The 18285-nt window shown below is 38.1% G+C and overlaps 1 protein-coding gene across 7 annotated transcripts in view; it reads right to left on the reverse strand.

The window, feature by feature from the left end:
• Positions 1-18285, reverse strand: part of LOC123878305 (golgin subfamily A member 6-like protein 22) — a 55455-nt gene that overhangs the window by 24135 nt on the left and 13035 nt on the right. For 2 of the 7 annotated variants that reach the window (XM_045925457.1, XM_045925456.1), the window contains exon 1: positions 4954-6366. The exons of 1 other annotated variant lie outside the window; for it this stretch is intronic. In XM_045925457.1, the coding sequence (XP_045781413.1) occupies positions 4954-6251 (1298 nt within the window). In that variant the 5' untranslated portion in view covers positions 6252-6366. Of the gene's footprint in view, positions 1-4953; positions 6373-18285 lie in introns of those variants that run through there. 4 more of the 7 variants (XM_045925453.1, XM_045925454.1, XM_045925452.1 and 1 more) reach the window with 3 other exon arrangements.

Raw genomic sequence — 18285 nt, forward strand, 5'->3', positions numbered from 1 at the left:
GCTATTGACAGATGACTAACAGCGTGACAGTGACAGTCCAGCGACACCCACCGCACACTCTATGGTATGTTTGTCTATGGTAATTCATCTATATTCACTCTGAAATCACTAAAACACTGGTATCGAAAGCCAAATTTTCGTCAGATTAAAAAAAGTTACCGTTCTGTTGTCTGTTAAAGTGAAAATAAATAAAAGCAAACTGAATAAAAGGATTTTAATATACAGAAGTTCATTTAAATAGTTATTCAAGAACTAGTGATTATAATATATATTGTATTTAGGTGTGTAGCCACTATTTAAATAAAATGCAATGAGTAATAATATCGTATGTCAGCTTTATATGTAGGTACGTTTACTCTCTTGATATCACGTCTACATAGGTTTTTTTAGAATAATAGCACTTAGTAACTAGATTAGTATGTACTTAATAGGTACATATAACTATCTACATACCAATCTCTTGATTTGAATAAAGGAAGTGACCCAACCTATAGTGAAATCACAAGTGTAAATTAAAAATTTATAACACCCCCGACAAGTAAAGGTTACAGTAACTAGAACAATTAAATTACAAGTACATATTCCAATCAAACCATAGGTACATATAACTATCTACATACCAATCTCTTGATTTGAATTAGGCAAGCAAGTGGTCAGGTTTCAAGAGTATCTAGCCACCTATAGTGAAATCATAACTTCATTATTATTTTGTACCTACTTAAATAACTAGTTATATTCAGCCAATTGAAACTTATTAGCTCTTTTCTAGTTACTTGTAACCTTCACTTGTCAGGGCTGTTATAAATTTTTAAATGTTTATGCTTAGTAACTTACAAATATGCAGAATCAGGACATTGAGTTTAAGCTGTATGTCAGAATAAAGTGTATCTGTTTGTCTGTCTGCTAGCTTTTTACAGCCCACCTGTTCAACCAATTTTGACGAAAGGTACAAAGTTCTTGTATCGCGGAGATGGACATTGCTGTTTTATTACAGAAAATAAAACAGTTCCTATGGGATAAATCCGTGCAAATTAAGTTGTCATTATTATCATTTATTTGGTATGGAGTATTTGGTGTCATACTGGACTACCAATATGACTACCCACACTACACTTAGGTAGGTTCCTGAGGTACGCTGTGCTTGTACCCAATCTCCGCCCAATACGACAGGCATGGATTGTTCATTGCCACTTCAACTTGCTGGTGGTTTGAGCTATGTTAGAACCTTTCTTTGACGGATGCACTATGTACATCACAAATAACGCCGCTGAGTCAAATTTAGTTACACAACCACGACGGTTAGCTTTCACAGTCTGCTTGATCATTCTCCTCGCCTCCCGTGCGCAAATTAAGGCCCAGGGACTTATAAAATTTCATCATTTTGTTTATTTATCACTGCTCTCAAGCTTCTCTCACTGAGTATTTTTTGGTGAGTTACAATTCGACCACCGACTCGTAAACTTACGCGAAAATGACGTCATTTACTAGTTTTAGCGTGTCAAATTGGTGTCAAACGATGAACTCGTGGTTCGGATTTGCTGGTATTGATGTGGTATTGGTATTCGTGTCGACGAAAACGGCTGCCATTCTCGATGGTGACGTATTAATGTGGTATTTGGTATGGTAAAGTAAAAGATATACTCGCATTTGCTCGATCAACTTTAGTTCGTAATGTTTCCGCCTGTGTCGCTGGCTGTAGATGTATGAAAAAACTCGTTTTCGAGTTTAGTATTTTAAAAACTGTGAAATCTTATACTAGCCATACTGTTACGCCTCTACGTATTCGGTAAGATTTAGGTTTAGTATCTTGTAAAATACGTGCGCTGCAAAAGTAGTAGGTATAAACGGGATTCTTTGCACCACTTGAAATACATTTCATGACTCCAGGGTATTACTACCCGTATTATCCATCCATACTAATATTATAAATGCGAAAGTGTGTCTGTCTGTCTGTCTGCTACCTTTTCACGGCCCAACAGTTTAACCGATTCTGACGAAATTTGGTACAGGGTTAGCTTATATCCCGGGGACGGACATAGGCTACATTTTATCCCGGAATATCATAGAGTTCCCACGGGATTCCCAAAAACCCATCCGCTTAACCGATTTGTATGAAAGGTACCGAGGTAGCTTACGTCTCTGTGATTGACATAGCCTACTTTTTATCCCGGAAAATCAAACAGTTCCCACGGGATTTTTACAAACCTAAATCCATGCGGACGAAGTCACGGGCATCAGCTAGTCTGTTACACTTTGTAGTTTAAAGTTTTAATACTGTGATTATTTCGTCAACAATAGTTTCCTGGAACGTGCCTTTACTCTACTAAACAAAGGAAGCAAAGAAAATATCAATAACAAGATGATAGGATGACAGGATGATAGGATGAAGGATTTCGGTTTTTTTAAAGTCCCGTAGGAACTCTTCGATTTTCCGGGATAAGAAGTAGCCTATGTCCTTCCCCGGGATGTATCCCAAGTTTGTAGCAAACACCATACGAGCGTAATTTTGTGAGTTGTCAGTCGCGTAATTTCGGTCGCGTAATTTCTGCTGCATTCGGTTTCATACAAAAGTCCAGTTCGTGCCACACGGCGACGCAAAATGAGTTGAACTTTTGTATGAAACTGAATGCAGCAGAAATTACGCAACCGAAATTACGCGACTTACAACTCAAAAAATTACGTCCGTTTGGCTTCACCCTAAAATCGGTTCAGCGGTTGGGCCGTGAAAACGTAGCAGACAGACAGACAGACAGACACACTTTCGCATTTATAATATTAAGTATGTGGATATGGATTAGTTGCGAAATATAATTTGTTTACAATAAACTACACACATCCAGATGGGCACATAGCCAAGACAACATGGCAAACAAAAAGAAATACAGTATGAATCATTTCATTTTGGCGTCACGTGAAAAGTCATCTGTCAACGTGTGGCCTAGTTGTGATAACGCATATCGATCGATTGCGATTGTTAAACAACGTTGACCCAAGTCGTTAACTGGATGGGGCGCCAGCCAGGCAACCTCCCAGTATGCCTGGATGCTGCTGGTCCCTTTTGAATACGTCCGAGGGGAAGAATAGTGTTCGGGCCGGTGCGCCCCGGTGACATGGCTAATATAATTTCTCTTCGGGGATATTGTTGGCTATGGCTAAGAACCTGGCAGAGGGGGAGATTTCTCCGCCTGTCCCTTTGACTAGCATAGGGCATAATATCCATACTAATATTATAAATGCGAAAGTGTGTATGTCTGTCTGTCTGCTACCTTTTCACGGTCCAACGGTTTATCCGATTCTGACGTTTGGTACAGGGTCAGTTGGTTATATCCCGGGGATAGGCTACTATCTTAGACTTTTTATCTCGGAAAATCAAAGAGTTCCCACGGGATTCCTAAAGAACCATCCGCTTAACCGATTCGTATGGGTACCGAGGTAGCTTACGTCCCTGTAATTGACATAGGCAACTTTTTATCTCGGAAAACCAAACAGTTCCCACGGGATCTTCAAAAACATACATCCACGCGGACGAAGTCGCGGGCATCCTCTAGTAGGTAATAAATTAAATTATTTTTTACTATTTAATGTTTGTGGTTATTGAAGTGGGTTCTTTTTACAAAAAATTTATTGGAGAAGTCTTTCTGTTGTAAGTACATAATGTTGATCATGTCGATGGCGAACAAAACACAGGCGATTATCTATACTAATATTATAAAGAGGAAACCTTTGTATTTTTGTATGTTTGTATTGAATAGGCTCAAAAACTACTGGACCGATTTCAAAATTTCTTTTACCATTACTTAGAGGGATTCTTCCGAATCCGTATAGGCTATTTTTTATCCCGGAAAATCAAAGAGTTCCCACGGGAATTTTAAAAAACCCACATCTACGCAAAAGAAGTCGCGGGCATCAGCTAGTATTTTATAAATAAGAAATGTATCATCGTCCAGGAAGCGTTCGTGCGTCAATCTACGTCCTTCATCAGATAGGAAGAACTATCCAAAGAGTGGGTTTGAATTTATTAGCAACTAGAGGATGCCCGCGGCTTCGCCCGCGTGGATTTCGGTTTTTTAAAATCCCGTGGGAACTCTTTGATTTTCCGGGATAAAAAGTAGCCTATGTCCTTCCCCGAGATGTATCCCATGTCTGTACCAAATTTTATTCAAATCGGTTCAGCGGTTGGGCCGTGAAAACGTAGCAGACAGACAGACAGACAGACAGACACACTTTCGCATTTATAATATTAGTATGGATGTTCCGTATAAAATTGCATATACTTACATACTAATTTTTGCAAAAATTGCTTCGCACGGGTGCTATGTAGGTACCCACTAAATGTGGTGTGAGTGTGGTAATCCATACTTCCATACTTAATATTATAAATGCGTAAGTGTGTCTGTCTGTCTGTCTGCTTGCTACCTTTCCACGGCCCAACAGTTTAACCGATTCTGACGGGTACAGGGTTAGCTTATATCCCGGGGACGGGCAAAGGCTACTTTTTATTCCGGAAAATCAAAGAGTTTCTACGGGATTCCTAAAAAACCCATCCGCTTAACCCATTTGTATGAAATTTGGTACCGAGGTAGCTTGCGTCCCTGTAATTGACATAGGCAAATTTTTATCCCGGAAAATCAAACAGTTCCTACGAGATGTTTAAAAACCAAAATCCACACGGAAGAAATCGCGGGCATCATCTAGTCACACCAAAGTCACACTAATATTATAAAGGAGAAAGTTTGTATGTGTGTGTGTATGTATGTTTGTTACTCCTTCACGCAAAAACTACTGGACGGATTGGGCTGAAATTTAGAATGGCAATAGATTATACCCTGGATTAGCACATAGGCTACTTTTTATCCCGGAAAATCAAAGAGTTCCAACGGGAATTTTAAAAACCTACATCCACGCGAACAAAGTCGCGGGTATCAGCTAGTATTTAATATAGGTTCTACTTACACGTCATCCGCGACAACTTCCGTCTCCTCTTCATCGTCCGCTACCTCAGTATCACTTTCTTCTATCTCTTCTACAATTTCTTCTGTTATCTCCTCTATTTCCTCTTCTTCACTCTCCTCCCCACTCGATTCACTCTCTCCACTCTCCTCACACTCTTCCACTATACTCTTCACATCACTAGTTTCGTCCCCCGATTCGTTCTTATCACACTCTATAAACCCACTGTCACTATTTTCATGAGTTATAGTCCTCAAATCGTCCACACACTCAACTTTTATAATCGGTTCGTTAAGATTAATAACTGTTTTATTATTTTGCGACACTATATAACCGCCTAGCATTTCATCATTATCGGGCAAATCTTCTAAATAGTCAGCTTCTTCAGAAGTAAGGGATTCGAATGAAGAATCCACTTCTTCATCAGTTTGTTGTTCTCCATCGTCGAATATTATATGTTTTCGAAAAGTGACACGTTTTTTTCCATTATCCGACCTGTCATCGTCTGAACATCCTTCGTTATCTGATCTGGGAAGTTTCAAATTCGATTTTCTATTCGGCGACTCAGGGTTCTCCAAATCATTATTATTTTCTCCATTGTTTACTTCTAATAACTTATTCAATTCGCCTTTCAAATCATTTTTGTATTCTCTAATCGATTTAGTATCCAGAGTTTCGTAAACTGGCTCTTTTCTATCTTTCCTCTCCTTAATATCTTTAATAGTTTTACTGTCAGTAGTTCCCATTGGATCTTCATCCAGATCGATGTCACAATCAATACTCTTGGCTATTTCGCGTAACAGGGCCTCCGCATGTCGTTTCTCGTCCAACTCTTGGTCATTTGACACGTAGATTAAGGACACGTGTTGTTTTGGATCGGGTTTTGCGTATTTCTGCAGTACAAGCGCTTTAACGAAGTCAGCCGGATCGTCCGACGTTTGGATTTCGTCTTGTGTATTTTTGGCAGGCGTAGGCGTCGCCGCGGCTGGGGCTTCACTGCGTTTCGCTTGTGTTTCGTCATTCGGAACTTTGTATTCGCGTTTTCTCTTACCCCTCTTCCGTTTTCCCGCCATGATTTGCAACAGGGCGCCTACCCCTGTCTTTGTGTTGCTATAATCCGTTTCCGGTATGAGTAGGTTCACTACATCTTTCCGTATGGTGCCAGTTTTTTCGTTCGTTATGTCATATTCGCTAGACGGCGCGCGATGTTCGACTGAGGTTGGTTTAGTCGTCGGTTGTTTTCGCGTAGATTCGGGAGAGGGCTCGGCCTTCCCGCCTTTTCGCTTGAAGAAATTAAACATGGCGAGCTGTCACTTCAGCTGTCAGTTTTTAAATGCGTTCGGGAACCGCCATGTCTGTCTGGAGTTTATAAATATGCGTGAAAGAAGGATTTATTTTATGGTTCACTGTTTATATTTAGTTCGTATTGGTCTGAAATGTTTTGCGATGTTTATTTGCGTTTACGGATGGAAATGAGTAAATTTATCGTCGCTGGAACTAATTTTAGCGTTCTTATTAAGAAGTTCTTATTAAGAACCAAGAAATCGTATGCCTACACTCTACATAGGTACTCAAAATGATTTTCTGCGCTATAACAATAGTAAGGAAATTATTCAAAGAATTTTTTTTTAAAGTACGAAATAAAATACTTATTAATTTATTCTACATCTAAAATCTAAATTATAAAACATAGAACCTAAAACCTTAAAAAATATAATGTAATACCTAACTTAAATAAATTATTAAAAGAAGTCCCTTTAGGCAAGGTTCAGAAGATACTGGCAGCGATCCCCCTTTGAATGGCCGCAGACTAATTCTTTGTCCGAGTTAGCTGCCAGCTCTTCGGTCTCCTGTGATGTCAACTGACCTTTTTGATATTTCTCTAAAAATCCTTATAGCGCTAGGACCTCACGGACCAAGGGTCTCGACACCGAATGGGAAAAGTACCTTATAGTAAGGTATAAGGATATATAAAGTCCCCATACAGAGTTTTCGCATTGTGGCAATTTTACGGCTTTTCCCAGATGAAAAGAATAGCGTAAAAATGATATTGTAACATCAAATCAAAAGCTCTTTTTAACCCCCGACCCAAAAAGAGGGGTGTTATAAGTTTGACGTGTGTATCTGTGTATCTGTCTGTGGCACCGTAGCGCCTAAACTAATGAACCGATTTTAAATTAGTTTTTTTTTTGTTTGAAAGGTAGCTTGATCGAGAGTGTTCTTAGCTACAATCCAAGGAAATCGGTTCAGCCGTTTGAAAGTTATCAGCTCTTTTCTAGTTACACCTTCACTTGTCGGGGGTGTTATAAATTTTTAATTTACACTTGTATAACTTTGTGGTTATATAAAAATTCGACACCAGTTCAAATCTACAAATGCAATTTAAAAACCTTTGATAGTAAGTAATCATCGCCTGGGTTGATTGGGAGTCCTGGGTTTGATTCCCGGTAGGGGTTTGGAATTTTATAATTTCTAAATTTCTGATCTGATCTGGTGGGAGGCTTCGGTCGTGGCTAGTTATCACCCTACCGGCAAAGGACTTCAATTGCTTTTATACATGGCATAATATTGTATATCAAATCTTTGAAAAGAACAACCGCCGAGTTTCTCCGCTGGTTCTTCTCGGTAGGAGAGGCATTCCACACCAGTGGTAGATGCTTTTGACGATTCACAAGAACTTGTAAAAGTCTAATTGAATAAAAATATTTTGAATTTGAATTTGAATTTGAAAGCCGTTCCGCCAAGCGAAGCCGTGTAGAAACCAAAGGAGTATGGGTTTAATGAAAACTGCCATACCCCTTCCAGGTTAGCCCGCTTCCATCTTAGACTGCATCATCACTTACCACCAGGTGAGATCGCAGTCAAGGGCTAACACGTATCTGAATAAAAAGCTTTTGATTTGCTTATCATACCAATTTTTTTTTCTATTCAGGACTCTTTAAAATGTTAAAAGAATTAGTCTAGCCATCCAAAGGGGGTACGCTGCCAGTATCTTCGGAACCTTGCGTAAAGGGACTTCTTTTAATAATTTATTTTAGTTATTATATTATATTTTTTAAGGTTATTAGTTTTAGTTTCTTTGTTTTAATAATTTAGATTTTAGTTTTTAATTTAATTTAATTATTCTTAATGTGTGTTTAGAAATAATTTAAAAGCCAATATGTACTATGAATTAACCTAAGTTAGAATACAGAATCTTAAATTAAATGTTAAGAAACATTAATAAAAACATTTTCAAAGAAAAATAAAGTACATTTCCCGCGTATTTTGGCCGCGGCCATGTTTCGATGACGCTAACCGCTGGCCGTTGATGGATGCATTCGAGTTAATGCACTGACTCAAGGAAACATCAGATATATTTTAAGAATTAAAAACCGGCCAAGTGCGAGTCAGACTCGCGCACTGAGGGTTCCGTACTCGGGTATTTTTTCCAACATTTTGCACGATAAATCAAAAACTATTGTACATAAAAATTAATTAAAATCTGTTTTAGAATGTACAGGTAAAGCCCTTTCATATGATACCCCACTTGGTATAGTTATCTTACTTTGAAAATTAAAACACTTTTTTTTTTAACGATGTAACCACAAATTCGGGGTTTTCAGATTTATTCCTGTACTTGTGCTATAAGACCTAACTACCTGCTAAATTTCATGATTCTAGGTCAACGGGAAGTATATAGGTTTCTTGACAAACAGACTAACAGACAGACAGACAGACAGACAACAAAGTGATCCTATAAAGGTTCCGTTGTTCCTTTTGAGGTACGGGACTCTAAAAAACTTCATGTAGGTATAGTGCGCGACAGGTTGAGATGGCAACCGGGTGGGGACGCCCGGAACACAGTTTGGGTTTTCGAAAAATCCGGTGGGAACTTTTTGATTTTCCGGGATAAGTAGCCTATGTTCTCACACTCTAGTTCACTCTGTACCTGGGACGGACCCAGGTACAGAGTGAACTAGAGTGTGTAAGCTCTCGGTTTAAAACCTTGAATCAACCACCTAGGGTCGAGCCATTGATGTAATTACTAGGTTAATTATTCATTAATTAATAAACAAGTGTAAATTAAAAATTTATAACACCCTCGACGATCCAAAGTATTTGAGTTTTCCAAAACATCATTTTCAAATAAATAATTATGTATTTAGGCAACGTCCATCTTGACAGCTTGACATTTGTCAATTGACATAATATTATGAACCTAACGGTTATCTAACCTTCTTTTCTACAAGAAAACTAGAAAAGAGCTGATAACTCTTAAACGGCTGAACCAATTTTTTTAGATTATAGCTAAGAACACTCTCGATCAAGCCACCTTTCAAACAAAAAAAAACTAAATTAAAATCGGTTCATTTGTTTAGGCACTACGATGCCACAGACAGATACACAGATACACAGATACACAGATACACAGATACACAGATACACAGACACACAGATACACAGATACACACGTCAAACTTATAACACCCCTCTTTTTGGGTCGGGGGTTAAAAAAAAGAATATTAGCCAATCATGACTAATAATCCCCTTTCCCCTCTTACTACTAACTAAACGTAAGCTTGTGCTAGGAGTAGGTAGGTACCTACGACAATGTGCAACTGGTGGGGTGTGAACGGACCTATAACATTTTTTTTTCTTTTGACGTCACAACGTCTTATATTTCGACAGAGCCGGCTGCACGCACGAAAAAACATGACTCATGCGGCGTTACCTCGCTCTGAGGCGTTCCATGTAAGGCTTGAAGTGCAAGCGAGAGCGCGGAACGAGCGACAAAGAAGCACAATCGGCCTTTGTTGTCACGTTCAACTATCGTCAGTAAACCGACTTTACAGACAACCAATTTAAAAAAAAATAAAAAATATTAGCCATGTTAAATGACTAATATTCCCCTTTCCTCTCCAACTAAGCGTCAGGCTTGCGCTAGGAGTAGGTACGACAATAGTGCAACGGGCGGGGTTTGAACCGTCGACTTTTCGGTTTTCAGTCCACTCCTTTACCGGTTGAGCTATTGAGGCTCTAACTATACTCATTGAACTATTGAGGATTAAAATTAAAAAAAAAACTTGTAGTTACAGAATATACGTATTTAAGTTTACTATACACTAGAAGATGCCGCGTGGATTTCGGTTTTTTTAATCCCGTAGAAACTCTTTGATTTTCCGGGATAAAAAGTAGCCTACGTGCTAATCTATGATATTATCTATCTCCATTCCAAATTTCAGCCAAATCCATTTAGTAGTTATTGCGTGAAAGAGTAACAAACATACACACACACACACACACATACAAACTTTCGCCTTTATAATATCTAGCCTTTACCCCCGACTTGTCCATGGATTAGAGGCCCTAAAGCATTTGGGAATAATATAGCTATGGATGAGTGAAGGAATTTTCAAAATCGGATCATTAGTTCCAGAGATAACCTCCTATATACAAACTCACCTACTTTACACTAAATGGAATAACATTAGAACACCTCACAAACGCCGTCCTATTTATTTAAGACCGGAATGCATTCTAATAACCGCTCGCACTTGACCGCTTTTCAAAGAACCACAGTTAAAACTATATTTAGAACTAACGTGGACGCATCCGTTTTCAGTCAGCTGTATATTTTGTGTTAGTGATGTTATTAACTTATGCAAATATCGATAAATTTTATTGTTCTCCCATTTATTTACATATCTCATTGTCATCATATTAAAAAAAACCGGCCAAAAACTAAAGTGTTTATTATTACTCAGGTTTAAAATTTATCGTTGTGATGAAATAGCCGAGACTTCCGCGACACTGAAAAATTAATAAACGAAGAAAAATCGTGTTTTCAGCCAAAAACTATTTCGCGGTATTTCACGTTAATCACGTCAAAGTTTTAATTAAACTTTGTTAATCAATATCATCGAAAAATAGAACCGACCTCGGCCAACCTTTGTTGGAAGAGTATCTTGGTGAAAAGCCACATAATGCAAAAATGATAATTACAGTGCTATACTATTGTAAATGATAATAATATGCTGTTTTCATATATTTTTTTGCAAGCAGAATCTACTACTTAGTATACAGGGGGACTTCGTCTGTGGTGGCGTTTGCTGGGCCGCAGTTGACAGTGAGAGCAAAGTAAAGTGCAATTTATAATGTCAAAGACAAAAATATAGAAGCAAATTTTACCGATGTATTTGCCATCAACACGTCATATTTGATCATCATTAAGTAGGTAAATCGTAAAACATTACTAAGCGTGATTCTCAAACAGTAATATAAAAATCATCATTTGTATTTTAAATCGTTTTCTTTCCTCTTTATCTTGTTTAATGACAAACTGCGCTACAAAATAATCGTAAATACACACGTCCAATTTACCACGTGCTTGCAATTTAATGCGTGAGGCGTGTAGAGTGAGAAAAAAATAGCGCAGCCGAGTTGGCACTGGCTAGACGCGTATATAGTAAGCTGTCGATAGATTGATTATTGCGAATATTATTACGCTTAATCAGAACGTGGCTAGCTTCACGATAGACACGGAGAAACTAGAAATATCGATGTCGATAGTCTCCACAGAACGGGGCTCTCTCCGTCACTTACTCCATACAATCGTAGTTCCAATTTCATTTGAATATTAAGCAACCAGAGTCCATGCATGCACACATATTCTAGAAACTAATATCTGTGCCTGTGGTGTTTTAGATTTTTCTAAAAATATGTAGTTTTAAAATTACAGGGGCTCAAAGATTTCAATGTGAATTTTTGAGACCGCGTAACTTTGAAACCGAATATTTTATCAGAAATCTGGAAAACCACAGGCATAGATAATAGTTTCTAGAATATGTCTGCAAAATTTCATGGACTTTGGTTGCTTGATATTCAAATGAAATTGGAACTACGTTTGTATGGAGCGAGTGTCGGAGAGACCCTTCTTAATTCAATTTTTTTTCGAAAAACCTGACTGCGGTTTGCACTGCACTAACAGGGCGATTCGCTAACTCAGTGATCACTATATGAAGGCCTCATTTGAAATTAATTGATTTAACATTACTGCTTCACTGAGCAATATACTTAAAAGTAAGTGAGTGTTGTGCTATGGTTATCATTACTTACTAGCTATAGTCTGTTTTATTTAACAGACGAGTACTGAGTATGTCTCTCGCATATTACCGCTAGCTGATACCCGCGACTTCGTTCGCGTGGATGTAGGTTTTTTAAAATTCCCGTGGGAACTCTTTGATTTTCCGGGATAAAAAGTAGCCTATATGCTAATCCAGGGTATAATCTATCTCCATTCTAAATTTCAGCCCAATCCGTCCAGCAGTTTTTGCGTGAAGGAGTAACAAACATACACACACACACACACACACACATACAAACTTTCTCCTTTATAATATTAAGTGTGATATTGACAGAGTGAGATGGGTGATTGTTAAGGGTGGAGCCCTTGACCAATAACAACGTAGTCAAAATTTTCGGTACTCGTCTGTTAAAAAAAAAAAAAAAAAACAGACTATTTAGACCTACATGTCATGTACCGATAGACGTTGATGTCCCAAGGTGTTAGAATAGCGACCTCACACCAGAAAGCGCAGCGTTGGAAAAACCGAGCTTGTACTGAGAAATTAATGATTTTGTAGATAACGGAGTACCCGTTATCTACAAGATAAAATGTCGTTAAACCACGAAAAAAGCTTAAAATCATTAGTTATGCTGAGAATTTCCTAACAGAAAAATCCAATATCTATTTTTGGACCGACACGGGAATCGAACCGAGGACCTCGTCATCCGCTGTCGAACATGCTAGCCACTAGACCAACCAGGCACGCAGATCCACCAGATATGGTTTATCTGGCTTCACGGAAGACCAGCGCTGTGCCTGCGTTCCCGACACTAATTTCTTCATATTTTATTTATTTTAAGTTATATTTTTGTTGGTACCAAATAAACAGTTTTTTCTTTTCTTTCTTTCAGATATCGATACAACTGTGGCACATCACTACAAACTTTCTCTGCGCACATGTTTAATTTTAGTCAAGGCAAAGACCTCTAAAGTAAATTATACAGACTTTGTACTATATATCACATCGATCTTTTCTTTGTTTATACTTATATTGAATTTATATAAGTAGATTATTTATTATGTAATTAATTTGATGACTTTACACGCTGTGTAAGTTGTTTGTTTCACCTGAAACTAACAACTTACATTTCACACATTTCTTTATTGTACTAACTACTAGCTGAAATCCGCGAGTTCGTCCGCGTGGATTAAGTTAAATCAAAGAGTTCTACGAGTTACTAGTAGAACTCTTTGATTTTCCATAGTAAAAAGCAGCTTATGTGTTAATCCAGGGTATAATCTATCTTCATTCCGAATTTCAGCCAAATCCGTTCAGTAGTTTTTGCGTGAAAGAGTAACAAACATACACACATACATACACACAAACTTTTGCCTTTGTAATATTAGTAGTGTGATCATCGTGATTATTATCAACCAACAGTCATTCACTGGACATATTTCCTTTGTAGGGAAGTCCACACGCCACGGTTTTGCGTAGCCACCATATTTATACTAGGTAATACTAGCTGCTGACCGCGACTTCGTCCGCGTGGATTCAGGTTTTCAAAATCCCGTAGAAACTCTTCGATTATCCATAGTAAAAAGTAGCCTATGTGCTAATCCAGGATATTATCTATCTCCATTCCAAATTTCAGCCAAATCCATTCAGTGGTTTTTGCGTGAAAGAGTAACAAACATACACACAAACACACAAACTTTCGCCTTTATAATATTAAGTGTGATCATCATCATCGTTATCAACCAACAGACGTCCACAGCTGGACATATTTCTCTTGTAAGGACTTTCACACGCCACGGGTTTGCGTCACACATCCCACATCACACTTCACACTATCACACTTTACACTAGTCATACTAATCACACTTCACACTAATATTATAAAGGTGAAAGTATGTGTGTATGTATGTGTGTGATTGTACCCTGTATTAACACATAGGCTACTTTTTATCCCGGAAAATCAAAGAGTTCCCACGAAATTTCGAAAAACCTAAATCCACGCGGGCGAAGTCGCGGGCATCGGCTAGTTTATCGGCTATATTAATATAAATGTTCGGACTTCGTCTGTGTTGGCGTTAGCTGGCGGGCGTGCTCTGCCTTTTTGGAGTGTTTTTTTTTTTTTGTTAAAACTGACTGGAAAGCGCTCTAAGGGGGTGCCGTGCGTGTGTCGGCGAGCGCCGGCACAGACGGAGTCCATACTTGTATAGTTTAACTAACTTGTTACAAATAACTACAAACTTGACATTGGCTAATCTTTGTAAAGCCAGACGAGAGAGGAAAAAAAAAAATGTCTGTCTGTAGGTACGATTTGTTCGTTACCTAAATCATGTAGGTACCTAAACGTTCGCACATCCTTCATCAGAACTTCAATTTTTCCCGAAAATTGAAATTTTTCCCGAAAATATGCATTTTACAGTAAACAAAACATTACACCCACTAATAGAAACAAATTATATTGAACAGGATGTGTTTACGTATTAATTAAATGTCTACTTCAACGTATTTTGAACTTTATCACCATGTGTTAGAATCTTAAATTGAACGGTTTGATAGACTTTATTTTGGTGGAAATAAATCCTGAAGACCGGACGTGACGGTTGAATGAAATTAATATGGTTGACGTTTTATCGTAGTAGTTGTCTTGAATTTATATGTATTTTGAATTTTTAACCGACTTCCAAAAAAGGAGAAGGTTCTCAATTCGTCGGAATCTTTTTTTTTTACGTATGTTCCCCGATTGCTCAAAGACCCCTGGACCGATTTGGATTTTTTTTTGTTTGAAAGGGTATAACTGTGCAGGTGGTCCCATATAAATTTGGTGAAGATCTGATGAGTATCTTCGGAGATGGAGAACAGAACTCCTCAATGGACAAGAGCAAATTGCTCGCGATCAGTGTAATAGCTTAGTAAACAGTAGGGTTTTAACTGGGCATAGCATATTATAGTACAGTGGGGCCACTAAAAATTGTGAAATAAAAAAAAATTCAAAAGAAAAATAAAGCCGACTTCAAAAACCACAAACACTAAAAAGTAAAAAATATTTTCTGTTTAGCTACACGTGTAATGTACCTAGGTATGAAGTCGAGCGAGCATATTAAAACAAAATCAGAAATCCAAGAGTGAAGCTCGCCCGACTTCATACTTAGGTACATTACACGTGTAGCTAAACAGAAAATATTTTTTACTTTTTAGTGTTTGTGGTTTTTGAAGTCGGTTAAATTTTTTTGGATTCCGTACCTGTTGCACTATACCTATGGTGCCAACGGAACCCTATTACATTCTGTGAAAATTTCGACTCTCTACCTATTAAGGTTCACGAGATACAACCCGCTGACAGACAGACAGACGGACGGATGGACAGCGGAGGCTTAGTAATAGGGTCCTATTGACACTCTTCGGGTACGGAACCCGAAAAAAGGGAGACAGAGCCGCGTTTACCCCGAGGTTATAAGCACATATCAATGTATGACACCCGTATTCACAAACGTTACTATGAGGTCTTATATAGTGCGCTCGAACGCACAGTGTCGGTTCCACCAATCAGATGACTGTATCACGTCAATTTACAATGATCTGATTGGTGGAACCTACACTATGCGTTCGAGCTTACTGTGAGACCTCATAGTAACGTTTGTGAATACGGCCGTTAGTATCGACAGAGTGAACAAAGAGTGAGGGAACTCTCGTTCGATCCTGAACCGACGATATGCCAAATTTTTAACCGACTTCCAAAAAAGGAGGAGGTTCTCAATTCGTCGGAATCTTTTTTTTTTTTTTTATTTTTTTTTTATTTTTTTAATGTATGTTCCCCGATTACTCAAAGACCCCTGGACCGATTTGGAAAATTTTTTTTTTGTTTGAAAGAGTATACTGTGCAGTTGGTCCCATATAAATTTGGTGAAGATCTGATGAATATCTTCGGAGATGGAGAACAGAACTCCTCAATAGATAGGAGCAAATTGCTCGCGATCAGTGTAATAGCTTAGTAAACAGTAGGGTTTTAACTAGGCATAGCATATTATAGTACAGTGGGCCACTAAAAATTGTGAAATAAAAAATTTTCAAAAGAAAAATAAAACCGACTTCAAAAACCACAAACACTAAAAAGTAAAAAATAACTTTTATTTAGCTACACGTGTAATGTACCTAGGTATGAAGTCGGGCGAGCTTCACTCTTGTATGCTCGCTCGACTTCATACCTAGGTACATTACACGTGTAGCTAAATAAAAGTTATTTTTTACTTTTTAGTGTTTGTGGTTTTTGAAGTCGGTTTTATTTTTCTTTTGAAAATTTTTTATATAGCGTCATCATGATCAACCCATTGCCATCATAAAGAGACTCCACTCAGAGTGCCCATAATCTACCACGCTGGCCAGATGCGCATAGGCAGGTTTCATAATAGTCTACTCAGCTTCAAATGTACATAGGTAACATTATGAGTTACTAGCTGACGCCTGCGACTTCGTCCGCGTGGATTTAGGTTTTCGAAATCCCGTGGGAACTCTTTGATTTTCCGGGATGAAAAGTAGCCTATGTGCTAATACAGGATACCTACAATCTATCTCCATCCGAATTTCAGCCAAATCTGTTCAGTAGTTTTTGCGTGAAGGAGTAACAAACATACACACACACATACATACATCACACAAACTTTCGCTTTTATAATATTAGTGTGAAGTGTGATGACACCTGCCGTAGGTGAAGTCTCAACGTTTTGTTACTAGTTCCCTATTTACTGTGGTGTCGATGCGCGCCTGAAAATGGAAAACATTGATACTTAAATAGAAATCAATTTTCCCTCTCATCTCCATATGGTAATGATAGAGGTGAGATCTCGTATTATGCATGCGCGTGCGCACGTAATATTCAACAGTTATCAAATACATGTGTAACGTTGCGCATTACAGACAAACGACAGGTATTATTACTTAGTTACTATAGAGCAAGAACCCGGGACCGCCAGATGGACTAAGGTTGAAATCTTAGAAGGTTGAAATATACAGGGTGTTTGGTAATTAGTAGGATAAAGACGACACGTACCCATGCTACTTTGATTAAACACAATGCTGAAGTAAAATGACGAAATAAAATTATAAAAATTTCCATACAAATTTTTTAATTTTTTTATGTCCAAGTTTTCATGGCCCTAACGTGCCCTAACGCACTGAGATCGTTGGCTTTGGCCTATCTAAAGATGGCCAACGATATCAGTGAGTTAGGGCACGTTAGGTTCATGAAAACTTTGACGTAATTTTTTTTAAAAATTTTGTATGGAAATTTTTTAGATTTTATTTCGTCATTCTACTTCAGCATTGTATTTATCAGATCAAAGTAACATGGATACGTGTCGACATTATATACTAATTACCAAACAGCCTGTATAGAGCTTACTTTGACATTGCTTAGACTTAAGAGGGGTCTCTCCGTCACTCGCTTCATACAAACGTATAGTTCGTCTCTCATTGAAATACTAACCAATCATACTCAATGGAATTTTGTAGAAACGTTCCGGGAACTAATATGTATGCCAGTGGTTTTCCAGATTTCCGTTAAAATATTCGGTTTCAAAGTTACGCGGTCTTAAGGGTCCAGTTTAAGAAATTAGCTCTAGTATCGACTGTAACTCACAAATTAGTCGATACTAGAGCTAATTTCTTAAACTGGACCTTATCAAGTAAATATTTTTATATAAACACGTGGAAATGATACTGCCATTGTCGCAATTAGAATGCCGTATTAACCTACTTTGTCGTATTAGTTTACAAATTGCGAAAAACCAAATAAAATTTAATTTCGCGGACAGACCCGTCGCTTGCCCCCTTTGGTTGTTAGTTTTGATTCCCTTGACGGGTCTTGACTCTTGACAGGTCGACAAACAGATTTAACAACCTTTGGACTTCGACTGTGTTGGTGTTAGCTGGCGGGCGTGTTCTGCCTTTTTGGAGTGTTTGTTTTGTTAAAACTGACTGGATAGCTCTCTAAGGGGGTGCCTTGCGTATGTCGGCGAGCGCCGGCACATACGGGGTCCATACTTGTATAGTTTAACTAACTTGTTACAAATAATTACAAACTTGACATTGGCTAATCTTTGTAAAGCCAGACGAGAAAGAAAAAAAAGGGTTCCTTTTTCCCCGTTGAGGTACGGAACTCTAAAAATTCGCGAAACAGATGTTTCAATCCGCGATAACGCGGGGCAATAAATCATTGGTATCCATTCAGAAATTGGGTATCGGCCAAAACTGGGATTATATGGGATAATATAAGATT

This window comes from Maniola jurtina, chromosome 26 (genome assembly GCF_905333055.1).
Source record: "Maniola jurtina chromosome 26, ilManJurt1.1, whole genome shotgun sequence".
In the NCBI taxonomy this organism is placed as follows: Eukaryota; Metazoa; Arthropoda; class Insecta; order Lepidoptera; family Nymphalidae; genus Maniola; species Maniola jurtina.